The sequence below is a fragment of the Phalacrocorax aristotelis genome, chromosome 3, assembly GCF_949628215.1.
Source record: "Phalacrocorax aristotelis chromosome 3, bGulAri2.1, whole genome shotgun sequence".
Lineage (NCBI taxonomy): Eukaryota > Metazoa > Chordata > Aves > Suliformes > Phalacrocoracidae > Phalacrocorax > Phalacrocorax aristotelis.
In genome coordinates, this window is record NC_134278.1 from 21,247,627 (window position 1) to 21,273,890 (window position 26,264).

At 38.1% G+C, this 26,264-nt stretch overlaps 1 protein-coding gene across 1 annotated transcript in view; it reads right to left on the reverse strand.

The window, feature by feature from the left end:
* TPO (thyroid peroxidase) overlaps positions 1 to 1,283 on the reverse strand; it is a 43,177-nt gene extending 41,894 nt beyond the window's left edge. Inside the window, 2 exon segments of the mRNA XM_075089838.1 lie at positions 959 to 1,009; positions 1,190 to 1,283. Of these exon segments, the coding sequence (XP_074945939.1) occupies positions 959 to 1,009; positions 1,190 to 1,283 (145 nt within the window).
* Positions 1,284 to 26,264: the final 24,981 nt, after the last annotated feature.

Below are 26,264 nucleotides of genomic sequence, written 5' to 3' on the forward strand. Positions count from 1 at the left end.
AGATCTACCTGCTATACTTGAATTCCACTGTCTCTCTTCCTTTTTACTACTGAGAAGTATAATTTTGGTAAAATGCAGTGTTTTAAGAAATGTGATTCTTAAGCATTGTTTTGTATTGTCCCCATCAGACCAAAGGACACTTACTAAAAAAAAGAATCATATGCAGTCCATCTATTTAATTTATTTACAGTTCATATATATTCATTCTGTATTAACTAATGTACAATGTAACCTCATCCTAGACCACATCTTTCGAAACAGTTAATATGGAAGCTCCAGCTGGAGAATCCAATATGGAAAATAAATCGGATCCACTTGTTTCACAGTGGTGGTCCAAAAAAGATTTCCCATCGGAAGTAATGGCTTTTTGTTTAGCTTATTTTGGATACAATTTTATTTTACTTGTGAATCTACACTAAATTCAGGTGAAAACTTTCCTAAGGAATCATATCACCATCCTTTATGAATCATATGTGCAGCTGTATAGTTTAAGAGAATGTAAAGATTGAAATCCTGTTTCTTCATCACCTCTGCCCTACTTTAATGTAAAATTGGTCTCTACAGAATACTCTTGAAATTCAACCTAGTGTCTGCTATATTACTAGTCTACTAGATCTAACTGCTTTAGATTGAATAGATGCAAATAAAATAGCGCTGATGTTTAAAATGGCAAGATTATACTGTTAGAACATTGACACCACTGCAATCTGAGATGCTCTAAAATCTGCCCAGTACCTGCAGGGTGCTAGCAGAGAAAGGCCCAGCAGGAGATGTGCACCCTCATGGGCCAGCAGCAGGGTGCCAGGCGGGATGCCCTACAGCGACTGCCTCTAGCCTAGAATGACTACACATAGTGATTGGCAGTCTGGGAAAGAAATCCAGCAACCATGCTTGTAAACATGTCACCTGACATATGAATGTCACTAAGGAAGTAAAATCACTCCTAGTCAAAGAAAACATAATTGAGATACATTACACATACAAAGTTTTCCTCTGTGAATTTATGAAGCTGCATTTTAAAATGAAACACCGGTGGAATAATTCTCACAGAAATCAGATAGCGTATTTTGCACATAAAAAGAGATTAAGCTAAACTGCCATTACTAAACTGTCTGCAGTTCCAGTGTATTTTCAGCTTCAGAGTAATCGCCAGCAAAAGAAAAGAGCATGTATTTTTTCTGTTACTTACCAAAGAGGATATCTTTGCCTATCTGAAGGAAAGAAAAGAAAACAGCTGTGAAGGCTATAGCTGCTGAAATACCCAGAATAAGGAACACTTTCATCTAGAAGAAAGAAGTGATAATTGTTGACAAAATATATACCTTCATCTTGTAATTATAAGCCATACTATAGATAATTTCCCGCATATGGTAAATTTTACTTTTAAATTGATTTGTAGCCACATGTTTGGCTATCTTTTTGATGTTAAAAATACTAATTTTTAGAAATACCTGTAATTCACTTTCTCTTTTTCCTTCCTTCCTAACCACTTTTTTTCCATCTTGAGAAACTTCTAGTACAAGGAAGTACATCTCTTCATTTTATAACAAAATATATTCTGACAATATCAGCAACACTTAGCCTACGTATCAGAAATTCAGCAATACTTACCACTCATTTTGAACTTCTCTGTGCACTAACATGATTTGATTGTAAATTAATCCTTACACATAACACCGTGAAACTGGCCAAGCTAATAATAACATTGATCAGACTCCTCTGTACTCCTATCCACGTATAACCATGTGATCCACATGGCAGCACAGTGAATATGCTCACATGGCAAATATGAGCTACATTCTGCATTTAACTGGATTGGTTTTCTGGTAGTTATTACAGCTGTACAAATCTGTAAACTATCCAAGAAGTAACATTTTTCACATGTGCTATGTTGATTGGAGATTGAAAGATTTAAAATATTTTTAGTTTTATATTCTATCAATATTAAAAAATTAAAAAAAGTTCAGGAAAGCAATATTTCCCATAGAAACTCAATGTGAAAACACCCCTTCTTTTCACATTTCATGTGTTAATATGACAAATTTCTTCTGGAAATGGCAAACAAAAGTTTTATAGTCTGACCTTTTGTCTGCTGAGGAGATTATCTTCCACAGTTCTATACTTTATCGGTGGCAGTAACTGTTCTGAAATATGAAAGTGAAGTACTTTCCAGGGGCCCAGCTTAGGCTATCAGCTTTATGCACTGGTACTCACTCAAGCTTTAAAAATGCAAATGATTTCAAAATCTTTTTGTCCACAGTATGTTCCCACAAAGCGGAAACTGACGTTAATGCTTGACTTGTTTATTTTTGTCCTGCTAGGCATGAAGAGCTACCTGTGCAGACAGTTCTGCTATTAGAGTTGTTTTCATGGCAATGTGAAAGACAAATCTTCAGATGAAAAAAAAATAATTTCCATGTTATGCCATAAACTAAATTCTGGGTACACTTTTCACTAGTTCTCTTTGTCGATGTATTTGACAAAGAAAGCAACTTTGTGTTCTATTTTGTGTTCTAGCATTGGTGGTTTACCAAACTGACCTTTTTAAACTCAGATAAGCTCCAGATTTCCCACTACCTTGCAGCACTTTTGATCTTGTTTTGTTCTCTTGGATAATTTATTTCACATTTCTGAGCCTACCTATTTTTATTTAGTTACATATTTTTCAATCCTATTGCTTCTTCTAAAGCCCATATTTGACCTAAAGAATCTAACTGGCTGGTCTTTTCAATTTCCTATATAGACAGAGAGAACAAAATTAGGGCCAGAATCAAGATTGAGGATTCCCTCAATTCATCTTTGCTAGTCTTGACAGGGAGATCACCAGGTAGAGCCAAAGATCAGTGCTTTGATTTCTGCCATGGGTGATAAGTAGAGCAGGGACTGGGTAGCAGGGAGCATCCTGAAGCTGGTGGCTGTGGTATATGGTGGTGAAAGAAAACCTACAAACATGTGAACTGACTGGAGGCAAAATTCAAGGTTGTTATTATAGCGAACTTTAGCTCACAAATATCATCCATAACCCTGTTCCCTGCAACGATGAGTGGATATGAGCAAGAAGTAAGCAGAGAATAAAGGGAAACAGACTTCTATTGGAAAAGCAGGTTTATGATTCTTGGTTGGGGGCTTTAAGATTGCAGACAAGAAGTCAAACTTACAATCCCCCTTTAAACCCCTTGCAAATATTTTAAGGTTGTTTCCTTACATAAGAAAACACAAAGAAGACTGACTTCTTCCGTGGCACAGCAAAGCATTGAGAAAGGCAGATCCAGTCCAAACACCTAACAGAATAAGGAGCTTTCACCTACATCCTTTCATACACTTTGCATGTATCACAGGTTTCATTTCTGAGAGTTGAGGGGCTTTCTTAAAATGAAAACCAGGTCTGATTTTCTTTGCACTTTCACAGTCAGAAATCAAAGCTTCCCTATTTAGTTCAAAAAGAGCTTACCTACATCAAAGTTTGTTTAAATGAGTACCTCTTTGCTCATTGGTTGCAGTTGAAGTATTTGCCAACAGTGGGCTTTAATTGGTTACATGATGGACCTGTGATGAAAAATTTGAATGACGGTATCTGTTTTGTGTTTTCCTGATTTTAATTTAAGAGCCTAAATGTTTAAATCCCCACTAAACCTCAAACACAAGTTTAGTTAGAAGGTGTGGGAAATCTTAATTAAACTGGACTGATATAGACAGATGTCTTTGTATCCCATTCTTAGTGGAGCTCATTCCAAATCCTGTTATTGAAATCTGCTGAAAAAGAATTAAGAGGGCAAAGTTTAGTGGCTCAGGAACAACAGTAGTATTTTGAATCCAAGATTCATATACTGCCTACATGCCAGTGCAGATGATTTGGATTAATATCTTGCTGAATGTATCCCCTTTGTTCTGGATCTTCTGTTGGCTGCCTGTCTTCAGCTATTCTTTCCGCAGAAAGGGTGTCAGACCTTTCTGCATAGCAGTGAAACTGCACAGATCAACGACTGTCCAAACATGGAGTACATGACAAGTATAAAACCGTCCTTATGCTAAACACCACTCATAAGAAAAGCATCAGTGAACCTTAACAGTTAACTATATTAATATTAAGTTTTAGGCTGACTCATTCAATTTGTTGTATTCCCAAGATTTGTATGTGTACATGAAGAACAGTACTGTATCTGTGTTCTTAAAAGTTTAAGATGTATAAAGTAAATCTTTGAGTTGTTGATAAAAAGATAAATTCTGTTCAAGGAAATACACCAAAGCAATAAAATTTCAGATTATTCACACATATGGATTTCTGCAGACCTACTATGGTATTCAGAAAAATGAGCCCTTACGTAAAATGTTATGCAATTTTGACTGATGTTTGATACAGGGAACAAATTTCTCTAACCTTAGAACAACTCTTACAGTTGCACTGTAACAGCCTGCAGCCCTACCAGGATCTCTGAGGCATCATCAGTTCTTACAAGGATTGGATTAGAATGAGAGACCTCCAAGATAAATCTGTGCAGGTGCAGGAGCTATTTTTTATAGCAGTTTACATTGTTTTGTAGTATCTAGTGGCAATCCTGGGGTCTAGCATGGCATGAAGGACATTCTGTTAATATGGATGTCTAATCAATAATAGAAAAAAATAGTCTCTGATCAGTTCTGGCTATTAAAATTCCAAGAATTCTGTTTTGCAAGAGGAGAGGCAAAAAGTGCATAGAACTATACAATACTCCAACAGAAGCAATTTTGCTGAAGTTCCAGCTTAACGTCATACAAACAACAGTAATTAGTCTCATTCTAGTTAGTTCAGCAAATGTCACCAAGTCAAAAAATGCAAGAAAAAGTGAAAGAAAAGTAGTTTACAAGGAGAGATCAATTTAGCTGGGTTTCATCAACACCATGACTTCTAGTAATTTTAAGAACTTTGATTTTTTTTTCTAGAATTAATTTAGTTTCATTAGAAACATTTTTTTGCTCTTCACTTTAGTTAGAGAATACCTTGCAGAGGTCTCTGAAGCCAGAAATCAGATGAAGAGGGTGAATAGGTAATGATCATTCACTGTCAATTCCAGTAAAGAACTAGGGGTCAAGTAGGTGGCAGGTTGAGAACAAACAAAACAAGGCAATTATTTAGACAACACATAGTTACACTCTGGAACAGCTTGTGTTGAGAAGGTGTGGTAAAAAAAGTTTGAATGAGTTCATAGAAATGTTTTGAGAATTTTGTGGAATAAAAATATATCAAGGCCTATGAGATTCAAGATTTGCATCAAGAAACCCCTGAATCACAAATGGACTATGGCTGGAATTTTTCTTCTTTTATAGGCTTCTCTCAGAACTAACAGTTGCTTGCTGTCAAATGCAAAATACAAAGCTAAATGGTTCTTTGGTCTAATTTCTATGGCTTATGTTTAGACTCGAAGCCCAGTTTAACTGGTATATGTAGCTGTCTTAAATTAAAGGATAAATAATAAGCAAAAAAATACAGTTACATACAGTGGCCAAATAGTTATATAGTAACTAAATAGTTCAGGTATTATTTCAGTCTTTTTACAAGACAGTGAGTAACAGATTGGGGCCGGGGGGGGGGAGTAATTAAATTTTCCTCAGGGTCTGTGATTAAATTGTTATCACATAATTAACAAATAGCTAAAAAGATCAGAAAATAAACAGAAGTAGGCCAGTAAATAACCAAATAGTTGTCTGTAGTATCTAACAGCATCCAGATTTGCAGTAAGTACTATTAGCAAAGAAGGAAGAGAAGACCTTTGAACCTTTACTGCTGCAATAAGTGAGCTTGAAGAAGGAACAAGCAGCTTGCTGATCTGGAAGAGTGCGATGTTCTGTGGCTGAATAAACTATTTATCCATCTGGATGACTTGGTGCCTGGTTTTCCAAATGCTATGCTTTTTCTCTAAAGTAATGTCTCTGCCTTTGCAGATTAGTTATCACAGAATCACAGAATCACAGAATGGCAGGGGTTGGAAGGGACCTCTGGAGATCATTTTGTCCAACCCCTTTGCTTGAGCAGGGACACCCAGAGCAGGGGACACAAGACTGTGTCCAGGCGGGTTTTGAATGTCTCCAGGGAAGGAGACTCCACAACCTCCCTGGGCAGCCTGCTCCACTGCTCTGTCACACTCACAGGAAGGAAGTTTTCCCTCATATTCATGTGGAATTTCCTGTGTTCTAACTTGTGCGCATTGCCCTTGCCCTGTCATTGGGCACCACTGAAAAGAGACTGGCCCCATCCTCTTGACATCCATCCTTTAGATATTTGTCCTCAGATAAATTATTTTTCTTCTCAGATAAATTATTTTTCTCAGAAACAGGTGGAATATAATATGTGAATAACTGGGACTACCGAAATTCAATGAAGATCAACTGAATAAATCTATAGACAGTGACATTGTCCTGTTAAAATGTTGACTTAAACCTGAATTGACATGATATCTCATGCAAGAAAGAATTATTTAAAACTCAAGTTACAGGAATTGTTCCTAAGATTTTGTTTTTAAATGTGCTGTGGTTTATTATACTTTGTAATACACGCAGAACAAGACTCTTCAAAGGTAACTTTAGCTGCAGAGGAGAGGCCACTCAATTTCTTGTGTCTGAATTCATGCCAACCCTGCATATCACTGTTTGAAAATTCTGCCTTAACTGAAGAGCAAATTATGATTTATGTGGAAGAATGTGGAGGGGATGAACAATTTTTAAGGTCTTCAGAAGGTCTGAAATTCAGTGCTTTGAATCACAAAAACTTTTCTTTTTAAAATGAGACAGAAGATTAACCTTTCATCTTGATAAAGCACTGATTTCAGACCAAACTCTATCTCTTTCAGACAGATAATTTTAATGGTAAGCTTAATGGTGAGATATCTGCCTTCTTACAGTGCATGGCCTTCTTGCAGAGACCACGGAGGCATCATATAATGAAGTTTATGTCTTGGATTTAAGGATGGTGGGTAGATACAGCATATGTCATGTAGCCATAAAACTGACTAAAGTTGACGAACAAGAATGATCTTTTGTAACTTAACAGTAAACAGAAATTGTTTTACAAAAATAAAACAATGACCACCTAATACAATTATGAGGGACCAATTTTAGTATTCTGCCTGCTGTGAATGAGGCTTTCAGCACGGTCAGTGACAAATCCACAAGAGGATTTAAGATCCCAGAAAGAAAACTGGGAGGTGCCACTACTAAGAGTGATTCATCACCATACTCAGAGTATCCACAGATAGGAAATGTTCCTGCCTTCCTTTTGCAGTGCTTTGCAACAAGTGAAATATTCTGTGAATAATTCGGTGGTGGGAACCATGGTGCGAGCCATGATGCATTGATCTCTTACATCAGAAGCTCCTTGGACAGCAGTAGGAACTGGACCAATGTCTTTCACTTCCTGCCTCCCAACACCAAGTTACTGTAAAAATCCAGGCAGTGGCAACATGTTTTCATTTTGCACTCATCACATGAAAGTAAGAAAAGAGGTGGAGTAGTCAAAGTGCTCAAGAAAAGGACATAGACCCCTGTAAAAGGAGAGAATCATAGAATCATAGAATGCTTTGGACTGGAAGGGACCTTTAGAGGTCATCTAGTCCAACCCCCCTGCAGTGAGCAGGGACATCTTCAACTAGGTCAGGTTTCTCAGAGCCTTGTCCAACCTGATGTTGAAGGTTTTCAGGGAGGGGGCCTGCACTACCTCTCTGGGCAACCTGTGCCAGTGATTCACCAGCCTCATTGTAAAAAGTTTCTTCCTTATATCCAGTCTAAATCTACTCTCTTTTAGTCTAAAACCATTCCCCCTTGTCCTGTCACAAGAGGCCTTACTAAAGAGATTGCCCCCATCTTTTCTATAGTCCCCCTTTAAAGTACTGGAAGGCCACAATAAGGTCTCCCTGCAACCTTCTCTTCTCCAGGCTGAACAACCCCAACTCTCTCAGCCTTTCTTCATAGGAGAGGTGCTCCAGCCCTCTGATCATTTTTGTGATTTTTGTTGAGAGAAGAGAGAATCATGACTGGAGAGAGACACTGCCTTGCAGTGAGCACTTAAAATGCTATACCATGAAGCACGTTTTATGGTAGTTGTGTGTTCTCAGCTATTGTTACTAGCCTGGTCAAGTGTCTCAGTATGACAGCATTGGTACAGCCCATTCTGAAGAGCCTTATTCTCTCTGCACACTGTCCAGAAGCTTGTGTTTTTCTAGGCAGGATACCTTTCCCAAAATTAGGCATTACAGCTGCCAAGGTTCTGATGTGGAAGCCTCTTTGTGGGCACAAAAGTTCCAATAACGTGGAGTAGCAGTGCTTGAATTCCTCCTCACACTTAAATGTCTTCTGCTGGTCTGCTTTAGTGAATTGCCTGGTAGATTGCATTTTCCCAAGAGTGGCATTGACTTTCCAAATTTATTATTTCATTTTTTAATTAATTGTTTGATTAATCCAAAGATAAAGGCAATGGTAGATACTAACACAGTAAGAAATCATTTCAGAGGTGGAATTGTCAAACAGTGTGGAGAAAGAGGTAATAAAGGGAAACAAACAGCCAGTGAAAAATTAGACTTCTATTCAGTAAATCAAGTAGTAAAAGAATCTCTCAAGATGGCCACCAGCTCATTAGATGGATTGTTCACTAGACACATCCTACATCATAAACACATTTTGTTAATTGAAAAACACATTTTAAATCAAATGAGACACTCTTGAACTGTTTTCATTCAAGTTCATATTCACTCAAGCAAACGAGTGTGCTTCTGAATTAATCTCCAAATTTCCATTAGTCTGTCACAAATCAGGAAAGTAAATGATCTGAAGAAGTTAAATGAAACATTCCTCATGAGTGCCAATATTAAGAGGTCACACAGCACTACTCTCTGGGACATTTAGTGTTCAAGTGAGCCTTATGACTGAGTAATAAAAACATCTTGGCTATTTGACGTCATGTCAAGGCTCCACAAAACTTGAGCTGTTATTTTTAATGCCCTGCTGAGTTTGAAGCATTCTGTAGCTAGATAAAGTATGTTTTAGAAAAATCTCAGACTGAACAAACAAGAGATGTTACAGCTTTCTCATTTTTCGTTGAAACATCCAGCTGAAAAAGGCACACGAGAATTATCAAGCATGCAGCATTAAATAGCAACTAATAACAAGAACAAAACCCATCATATTTAAATAAATATTAATGAGAATCAGCACTTTGTAAACAGTTAAGTATAGGTTGTATAGGTTACCAAGTAGCTGAAGGAACAGGGAAGAGTATGTGTGTGAATGTGTGTATTTCTTTGTAGGTGTATATATATGTGAAATCACATAGAGATAGACACAACAAAAGAAATAATCTTGTCACTGAAGTCTTCGTATCTGAATTGAGGCAAAATTAATAATAGATACTGTGGTAGACTGACAAATATAACAATATTATTGTAATGCAGCTACATATAAGGCATTGACTTTGGAAATAAATTGTGCAGATAACATACATACGATGAGAATCTTAAAAAGCTGTGGCTCAGGAAAAAAAAAAACCCAAACATATAAAGGAATCATTACTGATAAGTTTCTCAACAGACCTTCAGGTTAATTCTCTGGCAAGAGAACCTAATGTGTGCCCCTGAGATAGAAAAGGAGAATTAAAAAAGAAATAATTAATCTGGTGTCAATGTATGGAATTGATGACACTATTACAAGTTCATCATGTCCACTTCTGAGGTCTGGAGACTGTGAGTAAGCTTTAACAATGTGAGGCTGAAAACAGTGAAGGTGCTTGGTTTGGTTAGAAAATTCTGAGGAGTGACATCTGATGTAGTTGAGCATTTACTGTTGGGAAAAAAAAAAATCCCTATAGGGAGCAAGTTTTCAATTCTGCAGAAAAAGGTATAACAACCTACAGTACCTGTGAGCTGTACTGGTGTTAAATAATTTTGACCGTGAAATAAAACATAACTTGCAAGTAGCAAAAAAATCAATTAAATATTGGAAGAGGTTGTAAGGGTGTGCAGTGAGGAAGAAAAAGAGAAGGAAAGCTTTCTGCAGAGGCCCCTGGCCCCCTGGGCATGCCTTAGTTCAGGGCTTTCACATATAATTTCCCTGAGTACCAGTGACTGGTACTGTGGTACCAGCTCTGTGCAAGAAGGAGCACAAACGCAAGAACTGACAGAAAGAACACCAGCTTTGTGCCTCCCCCTGTGTTCTCATCACTCCTCCTGCAGACTGGTAGCTAACACTTACACAGTGCCCTTCTATCCTCCCCAGCCCATGCTCCTGCCCAGCTTCCTGGCCAGAAACTCTGTGCTGTGGGCAGCGAGGAGGTCCGGCTGGGCAGCCTACCATCGATGACCACCTGGCTGGCTGATTTTTTAAACACCAGCTTAGTGCAGGGTATATAATGTTACGTGGGCAGTTAATTATGGGCAGTCTGGGATGAGGTCTTGCTTGGCACATCAGCTGATATCTGCTCATGTGTATATTGTTGTAAATTACCTGGACATTTTTGCATATTGCTATGGGTTAGAAAATATGTTTTTCTTAACAATGTACCCCTTATTGCTTCAGTTATGCAGTTGATCCCTGACGCACTTTCTTGGCTGACAGAAAAACAAATCTGTGCACTAGTAAGATCCATGGTATTTGACAGCAGAATTATTTGCCTTCTGAAAGGATCACAGTTCCCATCAGAAATAATGAAATTTGTATTAATGAGAAATAAATGCTTGGGAGAAATGTCCTTTGGTGGGAAGCAGCTTTTTTGGTATAACACTGGCAAAATGTGCCCCGCAAAATGAGCTCTAACCTTATGGTTTTGTGCACCACTGAACTCACTCAAAATACATGTCAATGTTACTGTAATATAAGTGCAGTAATTTCATACCATGCTTTGTACTGTGTAATTTTACAGCATTTTGATATCCAGCTTTCTTTCTAGTTTCCAGTAATGTTATTAAAGATCAAATAACAACTTCTCATCCAGAAGGCACACGAAGACATGGGTGCCTTTCTCTGGTACAAGGTGCCAATGCCGTATGGTGGACTGAAGTCTCTGGAATGGAAAGTTGTTTTGTAGAGTAAATTAAATGCATGTGAGACACTACAGCTTTCATCTGTACTATTGGAAATCTTCTATCCAAATCCAGATGAGTGTAGTTAACTGCCTGTAACAAACAGTGCCTGGCCCATGCTAATTCCTCAGCAATGCCTAGAGGCTGTGGCTGGCCTGGGGCAAATCGTATCAGAGACAATTTTCACAATTTTACCTCAGGGATAATCATAACTCAGATCCTGAACTTCTCCTGATATAGTTTAATTTACTGGTATTGAAGTCCTGAAAGTATCTTCACTAGAGAAACAGCTGCAGGGAAAAAAGGGTGTTCTCTAATCAATTTTTCAAGGTGATTGAATGTAGGCAGCATGGAATACAGAAGTATCTCGGACTCTTCACTGTGTGATGGAATAGACCTAATAACATGCCCAAGCTCTGCTGTTGGCCACTCTGTAGGATAAAATGAACTTCCTAGAGCTCTAGCAGGAGGACGCAATTAATCAATTTGGTGTGGATATTCATCCATAAATAAGGACACACTATACAAGAGGACCAGTAGAAGCTTTGGGATGTGACAAATATAATGTAATACCTTTGAAGGACCATGAATAAGAAATCACTCCTCTACTTGCAGGAATTATTAAGCAGAGTCTGAAGTTGTGTGTGTAACTCATACAGATATGTTTATAATCTTCATATATCATTTAAAACCAAATAATATTATGAACCAGGTAGCTTTCTTCATATACATAAATCTAGAAATTATGTCCATATCCTCTTCCCTCTGAGGCACAGAGAAGTTCAGATCCTCAACTTCTTTTTAGTTGCTGCCTAACTGCAATAGCATCTAAGAACCTGAATTTGCATTCATAAAAACTCATCACATTGGTGAGCCTGTGCAACAGCATAACGATCCAGCAGTGCAACACAGGGCCCAAACAGCCTCTGATCTAGGGGAGGCAATGCTCATTCTCATAGGTTGTTTTTTCTCAAGTCTGTCTGTAACAAATGAACACAGTGGACTACTGTTCCCTGTTGTCAACTATTTGGGCACAGGGGAGAGCTATTCACACATAGCGGAAAGCAGTAGGGAGGAAAGGAAGATGCTGATGAGTGCAGATCTTGTATTTCCTAGAGATTTGGCCACCAGAGGAGTATGCCCTGACTGCCCTGTATTAACCGTCACCTTTTGAGATCTCATCTAAGACAAACAGTTTTATTGTCCAAGGCAGTGAATATATCTGCCTTATCAAAAAGGTGACTTTTATGCAAGGTTGCATAAAAGATGTTAAATACTCCATTGCCATATCAACATTAGCAAAGTTCTTGTGGCACAGTAAGCACATCTTGGGTAATGTGATGTACTTTTGCTGTCAGAGAGAGATTAGCACAGGTTGGGAAAGGCAGATGTAAGTAGGTTATAACAAGGTAGAAGGTGGCAGAAAGAGCAGGTGTATCTTTTAAAGGGGGAACATGCAAAAAGTGGCAACAGTAATGGGCAGAAAAGGCATAACTTTCCTGGAATTCTGCCTGCACCAGTTGCAGTAATTATATGGCAGGACGAAGCTGCCAGCAGCAATGTTTGTTTTCGTGAAACAGCCAGGCTGTGGTATATGTAATTAGCAAGCAGATGGCTAGAGCCCCACAGGGACCATAGTTTGCGATGACTTTTGCACTCCACTGCCTGTGCCATAACTTTCTTTTTAAAATAGTGCATGTGCCAGGTCTGCATAATGGTTTAACAGATGCTCATCTTGGTTTCAGGACAGCAGATGCAGGAAAGTTTCTCTGAGAGCCAGGAAGGAGACGTTCGAGAAGCTATGGGTGTTCCAGTATGTACAATTTTGTACAGGTGCACATATGCTCCTTTTGTCCTGAGAATGGGAGTTAAAGGAGAAGGAAGGTGTAGAAGACAGTGGGCTCATCTCTTCCCTTTAGAGCCCAGTATTTTATGGATCATCTTAAACAGTGAACTGACAGGTGTGCTCGTTTTTTTGGGCAGGAGAATTTGGATCTGAGATCTGGAGTCCAGACACTGTTTTAGAAGATGCTGGAAAGTTAAACAGGCATGGGCATGATGTGCCTTAGTTACATAGGCCCTCTTACAGAAATGTAAAGGGTCCTCCATTAAAAGTATTTTTAGTAACACCCTATGGCTAATATTTTTTTTTCATATTTCACAATATCTTGTACTGATCAGCTCCAACAGCTCTCAAGAATAAAAAGGTTGCTCAGAGAATGAAATAGGAAATAGGTGTCTCTGCACCCTTTACAGAGCACTCTGACTCTGCTTTCCCTTACTAGTCTCTGTTCAAACCCCCAATTACTTTCATCTCTTTTCTTTTCAGCTGTATTTTACCTTGAGCTCATTTATCACCTGAAGTTTCACTTTTTCTCCATGTTCCCCACTTTGGCCAAAGCTTTGAGGTATAACTGTCTCACCATTTCCTTAAAGTGAGTACACCTAATCTCTAAAGTGAGTTAGATAAGAGCACAAATTACAACAAAATAGCTCTGAAAATAGATAAGATTTAAATATTCTGTGTTAAGATTTTCAAATACAAGGCCCTCTCCTTTTGAGGTCTTTCCTTTCAGTCTTCATCTTTGTCTAGCAATTTTCAGTAATTTTATGGTTGGTACAAACTGTCAACTCACCTGCATGACCAGGAAATGTCTTACCTTACACCTCTTTAACCCAGCCCTATTCAGTGTTTTTTCCATCCTGCTTCCTGCCCCCTCACCCCAGTGCACACCTTAGTGTGCTCAATGTTAACATCTGAAAGGGAATGCCACTCCAATTCTCAGTCAAAGGTACAGGCATTTGCCATTTTTCCAGGCCAGGACACACTCCCTTTATCCCTTCCCTCACCTTGCCTTTACCTCTCTCACTGTCTTCATGCAGGTCCCTCTTGTCAATCTCATAATTCTATTTCCAGTTTTCCACCCCTTTCCTATGCCTCTACCTTCCTTTTTCTACTCCTTTCTCCGACCCCCCCGCTCTCTATTTTCTTTCATATTCTTTGTTCCTTACCCTACTTCTTCTGTCCTGGGTTTCTTAATTGTCACTTAACCATTCTTCTGATTTCCATCATAATTTTGTATCTAACAGGGAAGGTCTTACATGCTTTAAAAACCATAAAGAAGTAATACTTCATGCTAGTTAGACAAATATCCTTTAAGTAAAATCCTTTGATTTTGTAGTGCTCCCTACCAAACTGTCAGACTGGTGTTTGTCTGCAGAACGGACCTGGGGCTGCTGCCGGATTGGGAACTGCCCACTCTGGGAGCACAAGAAAAGACTGTTCTGCAAATCTGAGCTTGTTGCAGCTTCTTAGGTAAGAGAGGGTGGCCTCTTAGACCAGCTGCCTCTGTGCTGGCTAGGCAATAAGTATTTCATGCAATGGGAGTTTCACAGATGGCATAGATACCGAACAAGTAGCATTAAGCTCTTCTTGCTCCACTTTCGATACCATAAAATTCCCCCTTCAGATGCACAAAAGCTGCACCTGAATCATTAAACACGGCTGCATATGAACAACAGAGTCCAGCTCTCAGAAGAAAAAAAAGGAAGACAGTTTCTTCTCTTTGACTATTTAAAAATTAACCTACCCATTTCTGTGTCAGGTGCAATGCTACCAGCCCTAAGTTCATGGGCTGCAGTGAAGACTGAGTATGACCTAGTCCAAAAAAAAGTGAACTGTGAAGAACAGCTCCCAATTTTGGAAAAAGTCAGGAAGTTTACAACTAACAGCAACCGTTATTAAAAATCATAAGAACAAAAGAAGTGTTATTACTTTAAAATTAGCCACTGTCTAAAATTTTTTCTGCAGTTGAAAAGAACCCATATTTTTTTTTTCTCAATCAGCAGGAAGTTTCTTCTCTTTTGAGCTATGTACTGCAGAAAATAATTCAGCTCTGTCATTCCAAGCATGAAGTAGAACAAACAATCTGAAATAGTTAATATAATTTAGTGCAAAGCAATTACATCTATTGCCATGAGAAGCACAATTTACTACCACAGAGAAGTGAAGTCCAATATGTCATAGTAAAATGCAATTTAAGCTGCACATAAAAGAGACCTTCCTCACATCTCTGCATTTTTCTCTTTGGAAAGGGGACCAGAGCTCAGGATTACACCTCCCCAGATGAGTGCCCTGCCTGCTGGGTTACCGAAGCTTGCACCTTAATCTGCGCTTACTCTCCCTGCTCAGCAGATCTGCCTTCTCCCCTCAACAGAAACACAACCTCAGCAGGAGGCCAAAAAGTGCTGCCATTCACAGCAGCCTCTTGGGATGAAGGCGGCGGCTTTGACACTGTACCCAAGGGCCACAGCACATGCCAAGGCAAAGAGGAGTAGTTGCTTAAAGAGCGTGCAGCCCTCCTGGCTATCTGCCCTGCCCCTGCTGTCCTTCCTGCATTGCTGCTTCTCAAAGGCTGGCATACTAAACTAAGCTCCTTTCAGGGGCTGCTGGAGTTAAAATGCCACACTGTCACCTACAATGCAGGCACATATTCTCCTCTGCTTCTTCATCTTAGTGCGTAGCCCTGAGCAGAGAAAGGGCACAGGCAAAAACGATACCTAGCTGCTCTAGGAGGTTGCTTGTTAAAAGAATATTTCCCCCTCTGCATCCACTGCTATAATCAAAAGGCAGTTAAATAAGGGGGTCACTCTCTCCACCTGGATGTACATATTTTAATAGAAATGGCAGCTGCCATGTCATTTTGTGGAGAGACTGGTCTGAATGTGCTCTCAAAATGCACTATAGAATCAAGCCTTTCCCTGGACCAAGCAGCCTTCCTCCCGATTGTTTGCCCTCTGCCTACATGGAGAGCACATCAGCATACATGGAAATTTGGGATATTAAGGACATACGAAGATTTACAACCTTCAGATTTGGTGACAAACAGAACACTTTTTCTGTGGTTGCTTTTTCAATCTACTTTCAGTTTAGTTGCCCAAGTCTCACTTCAGATACACTTTTGAGATACTAGGATACCACTTGATTCAAAATCTAAGGGACGGGGTGGCTGAAATCTGTTAACTACTTGTAGGTTGTCTTTGATTACGCTGGCTCAGCACAATTAGTAGCACATACTGTTTTTCTCTTAGGTTTAAAGTCAGGATTTATTTTTCATTCAGAATATATTCTGTTCTTCTTGAAATACTGTTATTTCCTTTAGGAAGGATTTCTTTCTACAATCAACAGTCCCTGCAGGTGGATGATTCCACTATTAACAATAAGAGTATCACCTATATCGTGGTAAACGTCTTTCTTCTTAGAGGTTAGATATACTAGAAGACTTTAAAAAATATTTGTTTATAAAACTTTTCTGAAAACCCTCTTTCCAAATATCTGCCCAGTAGAGTTGACAGTGATCCTAACGTGTCACATTTTTCCTCTGTTAGCAAAGCAATGAACAAGCATACAGGAAATCTCAAATTACAAATCTGAATTACGCCCAGTTTTGAAGGCTGTAATCTTTTCCTGACTGAGACTGAGAGCACTTGTTATGTATCCCTCTCTCCATACCTTGATTTCCAGGGCCAAACCTGGTCTTTGTGGCTGAAGGAAGCTGCTGTGGCCGGGTCCCCCTCACTGGTTGATCATGACAAGGACTGAGGGCTGCATCATGGGTCACACCTAGGCTTTGTCATAGGAACTAGATCAAGCCAACTATGATTTATTAAATGAAAAGTAAAATGTGACTAAGTCCCTTTACTGATCCAGTTAAAAAACTTTCATTTTTGCAAGTAAGAAACCCACCAAATCCCTGGTGATAAAATATAAACCTCAAATAGATGTTAACAAATCCCTCATATTAATTTCATAAATGAGACAAAACCACCAATGAGCAATAAATTATTTATTCAAAAACATCTATACAAAATAACACTCTTGGAGATAAACACTTTTACATTTTTAAAGTGCATCTCTTCATTGCTACAATATTTGATTTGCTAATTTACACTGTACATTCATAATTTATAAAAAAAATATTTGGTGAATATTTTTTCCAGTTGGATGTTACTAACTGTGACAGGGAGTACATATTCCATTATAGAAATCACTCTGGAAGTGTGTACATTTACAAACTATTCATATCCAGATGTAAAGACAACACTGTGACAATAGCAAGAGTATCACTAGAAAGTGGAATTACAGTATACCATACGATAATAGGTCCTCTTGTTATAAAAGATTATTTAAAAGTGCAAAATATATACACTCTGCCTTTATATTACTTCCTAGTTTAATCTTTACTACTTATTAAATCCCTTTCTAGCTTCCTGAACTGAACAGATAAAATTACAGTAATTTTACACTATGTAAATCTACAATCATGCACATGTTGCAAGGCTGCATTTCCAATACAAAAAAGAACAAAAGCAAAGCTACACACACAAAAAATACTGCATTTCAGATGCCTTTTTAAATTTGCCAACCGAAATACATAAAATGTGTAACAAAATCTATAATGAATACCATTCAGATGTGAAACATTATGAGTATGAAAAACAACATTAATTTTCCTTTGTTTGCTAATTATGGAATTACCTGTATGTGGTTCCCTATGCTAAGATGATCACATTTATGTTTCACAATATTTTGGCCCTCAATACAACCTTCCACCGAAAGGGGAAGAAACCTGCAATATACAAAAACTCATAGAAAATCAACAAACATTTAATTGCCACATGGCCAAGATGAACAACATTCAACGAATCTCTGTGTGCCTGTATAGAATTGTGATACCTGTTTAGGTCTGGCTCTACTATGAACTGCTGAACTAATGCATTTTTAGGACTGGGCTAGTGGGCTGTCAGGAAACATTTAATAAGATACAGTTATTGGCTGCAATAGACAGTATTGATTCAAATGTTTTTTCTTCCTAAAAAAGAGCTTCTGAATTTATGTTGTGTAAAGCTTTAAAACTGAAAATCTTGTGCTAATTACCTGGTATAGCAGCTCACTGATTTTTTTTTTTCCCCTTGCCAGAGACTTCAATATACTTGATCTTCCAAAATTTATGTCAATTACTGAAGGAAAGATGTTCTTTCCATTTCAACAAAGAAAGATTTACAGGGTGGAAATAAGAAGAAATGGCAATTAGAGTGGAAAACCTGAGTGTTAATGTCACCACTGATGATTTACTCCTAGAAGCCTTGAGTTCTTAGGGAATTCCACTGACACCCACTGACTTTCAAAGGCATGTCTGGAAGTGGTTTAAAAGTGTCCACTGGATATTTACAGATCTTTTTCTTCTTTGGGTAAGAAAAAGAGGACATTAAAAAGAATATCTGGAGTATCACTTTTTCCAACAAACAATGGTATGCAGCAATCAGCCTTTTGCTGTATTGTGGGCTGCTGATCAGAATGTGAACCAACTCCAGACATCATTCTTGGTGACACTCCCACACAGGAGAAAAGCACTGATTCCCTTGAAAACCTCCACACTTCATGTCCATAATGTATTTTTGCAAGTGTTCACCCAAAAGTTGCAATTGCCTTTTACTTTGCAAACAAGATTGCACGATGGAGGGGAGGAGAAGCAGTGGCTGCATACTTCAAACTGAACATTTTGGGATGGAAATTCCGACAGCTGTAGTGTGTGGCTCTGTTACTAATGGTGTTTGCCACCCACAGAGGACAAATTTACTATGGTAGTTGAGATAGAAAGCCCTGGAAATCTTGATACAAAAGCACATGCAGGAATGCTACCAATACAAATTTCAAGGGCACATACAACTACTTTCCTCAAATACATAGAAGTGAGTTAGCTTTTCCTTGTTTTTACTCAGCATTTCCACAAAGAATAATGTCTTGTCTCCATTTTTTTACAGCTAAGTGAAACTTGAGCACATTCTGAGAAATTTCAATCCCCTTAATTTGAAATCGTAAGTAATTTATGGAATGTTATCTAAGACATTGGTCATGTTTCTGGTGAAACAGGAATAATATTAGACTAGTGTACTATGAAAGAAGCCAAAATACTTGAATTAAAATAAAAAACCCCATTTTTAAAAATAAGATTTCATTAATTTCCTTGGATTTTCCAGTGGATAAAAGGGAAATACAGATTTGAGCATCTGACATGATAAATTATTATTCCTGCTTGTATGACAAACACTCAATTTTTTAATGTAATTGAATAAAGATAGTGCAATAAGCATAAGTAATTTACGTACATCAGATGGTATCATGTCAAAGTAAAATTTTCAAATAACTGACATTTTGTATGTCAATGCAGTGAGCTATCAGAAAGCTCAAAAAGGGGCTAAACGCCTATCTCCCTCTGTCTTTGAGAGATTTAAGTACTCCAAAATATGAGCTGGAAATAAGAAATTTTGAATAAATTGTTTAACAGAACAGAATGTTTGGTTTCCAGAGGGAATGAACAGAGGCACTAGACCATATATGAAGAAAGCCCCCAACACCCCAAGGATGCTGAATAAATGCAGTCAATAGCAGAAAAATGACTAGTGAACAGGCACCTGCTGTGGGATGAGCGAACACAAAGGAACGAGGTGAGAAAACTTTCGGTGACCAGCAGTGAGCCGGCCTCTTGGAGACTGGAAGTTCATCCTCTGAGAGAGGATCCCTAAAGGGATGGATGACATTATAATCTGGGGAGCAGCATAGTGAGATAGAAATTTACGTTTTAAGAAGAAATAAAGTACTTGCATTTGCAAAATTACTCACTAGAACAAAAAGATCTTAAAAATCCAAAACAAACAAGATTTCATTCTCTCTGATAGGACCAGTGTTACTTAATAACTGAGCAGTATTTCTTCTCATGCTATGTAAGGAATTGTTGACTAATTCTCTTTTTACACTCTTCACAGGTTTGTAATCATGTACACTGCCTACTTCAGGCTGCATAACAGCTTTTTAGGACACAGCACCTGGCTGTATGCTGTTCCCGTGCAGCTCACTAGTTTGCCTTTTTTCCTGTTCATGTCCCATGTTTTTCATTTGAGACAGTGCTTTTACAGTTTAAAAATCATATTCTTTCCCACCCCTGAATTAATATTTAAAATGTCTTCTATCAGTGGTTTAGCTGACTGTTTATGGAGCAGAATATGCAGTCCTGCTCTTTATTACAAACATGACACACAGCTATGGCATATGGTTCAACAGAAATAAGTTACCCCATATATAAGAGGAGGTTAGAAGTACGCTTTTGCAAAGATATATGGTCTATAGACAAGAGCTTTCTGAATGCAGTTATATCTCATTTACAAGATGGCTTTACTTAAGTTTTGTCATTCTGACTGTAGCCACACGTTGTATTGTGAATATTGTTTTCTCACAAAAAAATTAAGAATGTAAATGGTAAATGTTTGAAACAGAATGATAAGTCATTCCAGATGAAGTACACTTGTGTCTCATTATGAGCTTCAAATTAGCATATTTTTGCCTGTACATGGTGAACAAGAGACAACTGCACAAATTTTAGGCAGTGAATCAACCCAAGTTGCTTCACTCCAGAAGCCTTCTGTGTTCGGCATCATTTTCAAAGAGGAGAAAACAGTGGTGGGTGCTTTGATCATCACGGTGACGAACAAGCTGAGGAAGCACAGCTAAAATAGTGGAGTAATATGGAACCAAGCTGATTAGGGAACACAGAGAGAAAGAAGAGAATCAGACACCTCTCATTTTCAGTACCTCCTGACAGTGAATTAGTTTCTGCTCTGATCTGCAGCATGGGAATTTTTAACGAGACGAGTGTATTTCTCCATGCTTGGCTGGTCAGCTTGAAAGCTCTGCTATTATTAAAATGGAAGAACCTGGAAACATCTTTATAATTTAGGGCCTGTTTTCTGAAATGAAGCATGGTAGCAGGAAAACTGCCAGGCTGAGAATACCTCAAGTGCTGGATCCCAGAGCCTCAAGTATCTGCTGTCTGGGCTCAGGCAGATCGATTGCTGGATGGGAGGAATTGCCAGATGCACAACAGTTGTGCTGGGATGCACGGAAATCTACTTCATTAATTCATCCCAGTAAGCACACTTCCAAATCCAGCTTATAATTCATGTTAGGGTGTCAGAAAAAGTTTTGTTCGTGGAGGCAGATCCGTTCAACCAGGAAAAAAAAGCCAGCAACAAAAGTTAAGTACAGACAACCAAAAAAAGTAAAAAAAAAATCAAATTATGTATGCTTCCCTACCAAGATTCATCCCCCTTTTCCTGCTAGCAGTTGTTAGAATCATATCTTTGTTTCAGAGATTTAAATACAGTTCCTGGTCTCCCATCCTTTCCCACCTTGCACTACCTCTCCAGCAGTACTGTAATATGTTACCAACTAACTCGAACTTTTACTGAATCCTTCAGGATCTAGATGCTATAGAAAAATAGAATAGAGAAAGGGTCTTTCCTGCAGAAGGTCTGTGCTTTAATGCTGCTTCTATCGTCAACAATATTTCTGCCCCTTGGCAATCTTGTTTGTGCTACACAAAGACACTGAATAAGTCATTGTGCCTTTTCCACTTTAAATGATCTGTTAATCAAATCATTTTTTGTTCGTCTTATGCTCAGCCTTCCACTACTTATATTTGTGCAGGGACAATTGAATTTGCCCTTTAAAGCTATTACAGTGACATCAAGTTTCCTATTCCTCACTGAATTTCGCCAGAATGGTATTTACTGAAGTGAATCATTTTATGACACAGAACAAGGGACTCAACAGTCTGCTGAACACGTTTCACTGCTGGGTGGTGAAACGACTCTGTGTGTGTAGAAGGCTGGGGCTGAGGCCATGCTTGCTTGCTAGCACCTTGCTGATGTAAACTGCTTGTAATCCTGTTCAACTAATGGAGGCTTGCGGGGTGTAGAAAAGATTTAGGAACTCTGTGCTAAATGAAAGGGTTTTTTTCCCCTTAAAGACAGCTTTTCAGAAGATTTGCCCCATTTTGTTTCATTTTTAATTCAAAGAAGGAAAGCTTTTTTTTTCTGGGTCTAAACGTAAAACTGTTCCTCATTCTCAAACAAAAATCTGAGACAAAACGCATATAAGACATAATCAATCTTTGCTTTGTGACACCGCATAGAGAACGTGCAGGGTGCAGGGCCTCCAGCAGTAAGAGCGGCTTTGGATAAGGCCACAAAGGAGTTAGGCATGCATTTAAAGAGAGAAACATTAAGCAATAATGCAACTGAACAGGCCGATGCTCCAAATGACCTCTCACATTTGAAAATGCTACCGTATTACAATTTGAAGTCTGACTTTCCACTCTGCTAAGTATGCTGCCATGAGTACAAAATAAATTACTTAGTTCGATATGATTAGAAATTATTAGAATTTAAAAAATAAAAAAGGGATAGCTTTTAGTAGACTTCTCAAGCACATCAAGTGTGCTTCTTTTCTGATTCTTCTTCTACCCATAATGTAACTATTTCTGCTTGCTCTTGTAATATCAAGAATATTTTCAGATATTTTTCTGTATTCTTAACTTAGTTTCAATCTCACCACTGGAGCACACTTCTTATGGGGCTAATCTATTTGACCTGAAAAGTCAAAGGATAAATTCATAGATAAACAACCGTAGGTAAACAAGCTGTTACAGCTTAATGACTTCCACTCATCAGCTGAGGCACAGTAATCGTTTATATGCATACTCCCAGCCTGTTGAGGATATTAAATGAAACACGCTCAGTAAACAACTGCAAAGGTCTAGGAATTCAAAGTGAGTGTCTGTAGTGAGTAGATGGTTGCATATTTAGCAATTTTAATTATTGGGTCCATTTGGGGGAATCTAAAGAATCACTTACAAGTAATAATAGAACAGCTAGATCTTTTTCCCACTGCAAGATGTGCAGTGGGAAAGCTAGTTATGGGTCTGTCTCCCAAGTAGCCTCTTGGACATTTAACAGCCTGGAGTCAGGTTTCCTGTGTTGTCACTATCTACAGTTCACAGAGGAACTACAATTTCATTGATACCTTCCACTGACCCGAGGTATGTAACCTTTTTGTGGGTGTTTTAAATACATGATCATCTTGGTTTTTGTTAGCTGGTGGTTGCTCTCTGTTGGGAAATCCTACAGGCAGCCTCCAAACCAACTGCAAAGAGGGCACAGTGAGTTATACTGTCAGGTGCTAGAGTTCAGCTTTTAGAAATCTTGTGTAAGGTGCTTTAAAATGATGGAGACAAGAGCTCTGTCTCCACAATAGATTTTTTTGAAGAGTTGCACCAGTCTGGGAAACCCCATCCTGAATATTTGATACTGGTCCCTGGCTTTTCTAGGTTATGCAAATCTTAGACACAAAATCGTAGTTCTTATGTCCATATGGTTTGGATAACATCTTAATATAACAAAATCACGTGTCTGATACCGAGATATTCTCTCTACCTTATGCTCTAAAAATGTTCCTAGTTTTTGCAATATTTAATGAAATGCCCATTCCCTCAGTTTCAATTTTATTTGGAGATTGAACTAATTATAGTACACCTGCACACATTTCTGGCGGTTTCCAAACTCTCTGATGCTGAAGAGTAGTGAACACTGACCTGCCCTATGTAAATACTTGTGGGGTTTTTTCATACAGTTTGGACTCCTAACATTTGATTTTGGAAGGGACATTCTCATGCCACAGAGACATAATTAGCCCAATTTTTCTTCTAGAAAATGCTGGGTCTGCTTTGAATGTCAAATTAAAAAAAGGAATGTGGGAAAAAAGAGTAGGATGGAGCATACACTAAAAATTCCAAATCTTAACTTTCTTTTTAATCAAAAACAAAAAAAAGAAGATAAACTAAAAATAACATCAATGAAGGAAATTGTTTGAGAACAATTACACAGATATTTTTTTTTTTTCAGGCATTTTAAATTTTTCAGACCAAGAAATGAGAATGTAACTATAAAAGAACACAGGTTGACTGAGTTTTTTGAAAGCGCTATGGCAAATGAACACAACATATAATCTTTCAGAAAAATGACCTTGAAAAAAAATGTGAAGTGGCATGATAAATCAAAGGGTAGTGTATATCACAGATAAAGATACACCAACAAAATTGAAGCAGTTTATTAGCAGGCATTAAGGAAAAATGGGACCCACTATTACACAGTTTAACGCACATGCACTTTCAGCCAACATGCTTTTGCAAAAACTGTTGGAAAAGTTGTGCAGCTGTGATGGTAGTGAAAATACTGTGATTATTAAAAACAATGTTGAAAATAATTTTTAAAAAGTAACACCTATACGTTCCCTACTTACTTGCCTGTATTTTTAGGAAACAAACTATCAGTCATGTCAAACTAGGAGAACATGAAGGCAAGGGAGCTAAGCAATTCTGAGTGCTAAGAACCACTTGATGATGGTTCACAAAGCTATTTAGATAGAGAAAGCAAAAAAAACCCCAGGAAACTTACATGCCTCTTAGCTAGATTAAGTAAAATCATAAGAGAGCATGCCATATAAATGGATTTACTAATGATGAAAAGGCTTGTTGAGGGATGTATACTAATGAGCAAGGGAAAAGATGTACGGCACTGCTGTGCCTACTAGACTATACCAGGCTAGAATGAAGTATGGTGAAAGTTTTACCAAGAGGAAAATCTGTAAAAGATCTTAATGATTAAAGCAGAGAACGCTTGTTTACATCCTTTTCATATTTTTCATATGAGCATTCAAATACTAGGGTTTGTGGGGTCATCTCCTGATTGCAATGGCAGATCTTTCTCCACAGGATATAAAAACACTGTGTGAGAAAATTATTAAGAGATTAAAAGGAAATGTAAAAAATATTGAGGGAATAGAAATGGTTAATGTGGCCACAAAAGACATTAGAAGTACTTGGCTTTATAGAATTAGGATGAAATTATTGTGTTGAAGCAAAAGGACATTTAAGAGTATTCTGAGATCTTAGTAAAAGTCTAAAAGATTAGAGTGCAAAACAAAGCAACAAGCATATAAAATCAGGGAGCTTAATAACCGGCCTGGGAAGAAGTTAACTCTGTATAAGTTAAAATAACCGTAAACGCAGAATTTGGCACTGTCATAACAGGATTCTCACCTACCATATGGGGTGAGTTGATTGAAACTCCTCAGTGCCTTCATTCAAAGGAAGGTGAAGGGCAAATTAAATATAAGTTTGGTTGTGTCTAATTCCTTTTCCTTTCATCCTGCTATGAATATCCCTGTGATGGGGAGAAATATTTCTGTAGTAATTCTAAAAATGCTGATAAAAACATCACTGACTGCCACAAAGAAATGAAGCCCAGAAATTTCTTTGACATTCAACCCAGCTGCTGTTTTGATGTTACTAAGTTTCCTACTTCTCTGTGACTGCATACATTTCCCCATTTGAGTTCTGTGAAAGCACTAGTGTGTCTTGAACACCAAGATGCTATGTGTGCTAGTAAGTGCTGGGGCTTGTGTGGAAGTGGCTGGGCTTTTAGTAGCAGGCAGATGGGGAAAACTGCTACCTTGACTCTGAAAAGTCTTCATAGTATTGAATATAGCTAGAGTACAAGACAAATGCAAATCATAGCACTTCTCCAAGTCTTGGTGTGAAACATTTAAGGAACAGGGATTTTTCCAGTTTTCTCGAACAATAAAATAATCTGACTAAACACATTGGTTCAGTGAAGCACTTCTACTTTAAAAGTCAGGGAAAATTTTATCCCTAAAGGCAATTAAATATTCATATTAACTCAGCTGGGAAATATTTGTCTAGTTTCTGTGCAAAAAGAAAACAGTGAGCTGATTATGTACTCTGCTTATGGATGTTGTAGGGCAGTGATTTAGCTCGGTTCTGAATGTTAATTGAACAAAGCGCTTAAAGACACAGTAGAATGTCTCTTATATTTTTTTAATGAGTAGCTTGATGCTCCAAGAGTCAGCGTATCCCCTGGGACACACAATGTGTCTACAAATTAATACAATTTCTACTGCCTCATTTTAGAAATATTTTCTACTAAGCACTAGGTAGTAACTGCTAACTGGAAAAATAGGCTAAGGCTTTTTCTTCCCTGCTCTGCCTGTTTAAGGGGATGACAAACTTCTGATTTACACTCTATTCAGTTCATGATTGGTTTATTTTATTCTCCTAATCCTCCAATGTTGCTCATGATTGCTACTTTTCATTGTATTAGTATATAAATCTGACACTAATGTTATCTATAGGAAATTGAGCTGTCAAAAAACTATGCTCTAGCACAGCAAAATCTAGGCTAGTTGATGGAGAAAGATGACTGCCTTTCCCGAACTTGATTCATTCCACTAGCATCTATTGCAAGAGGGAG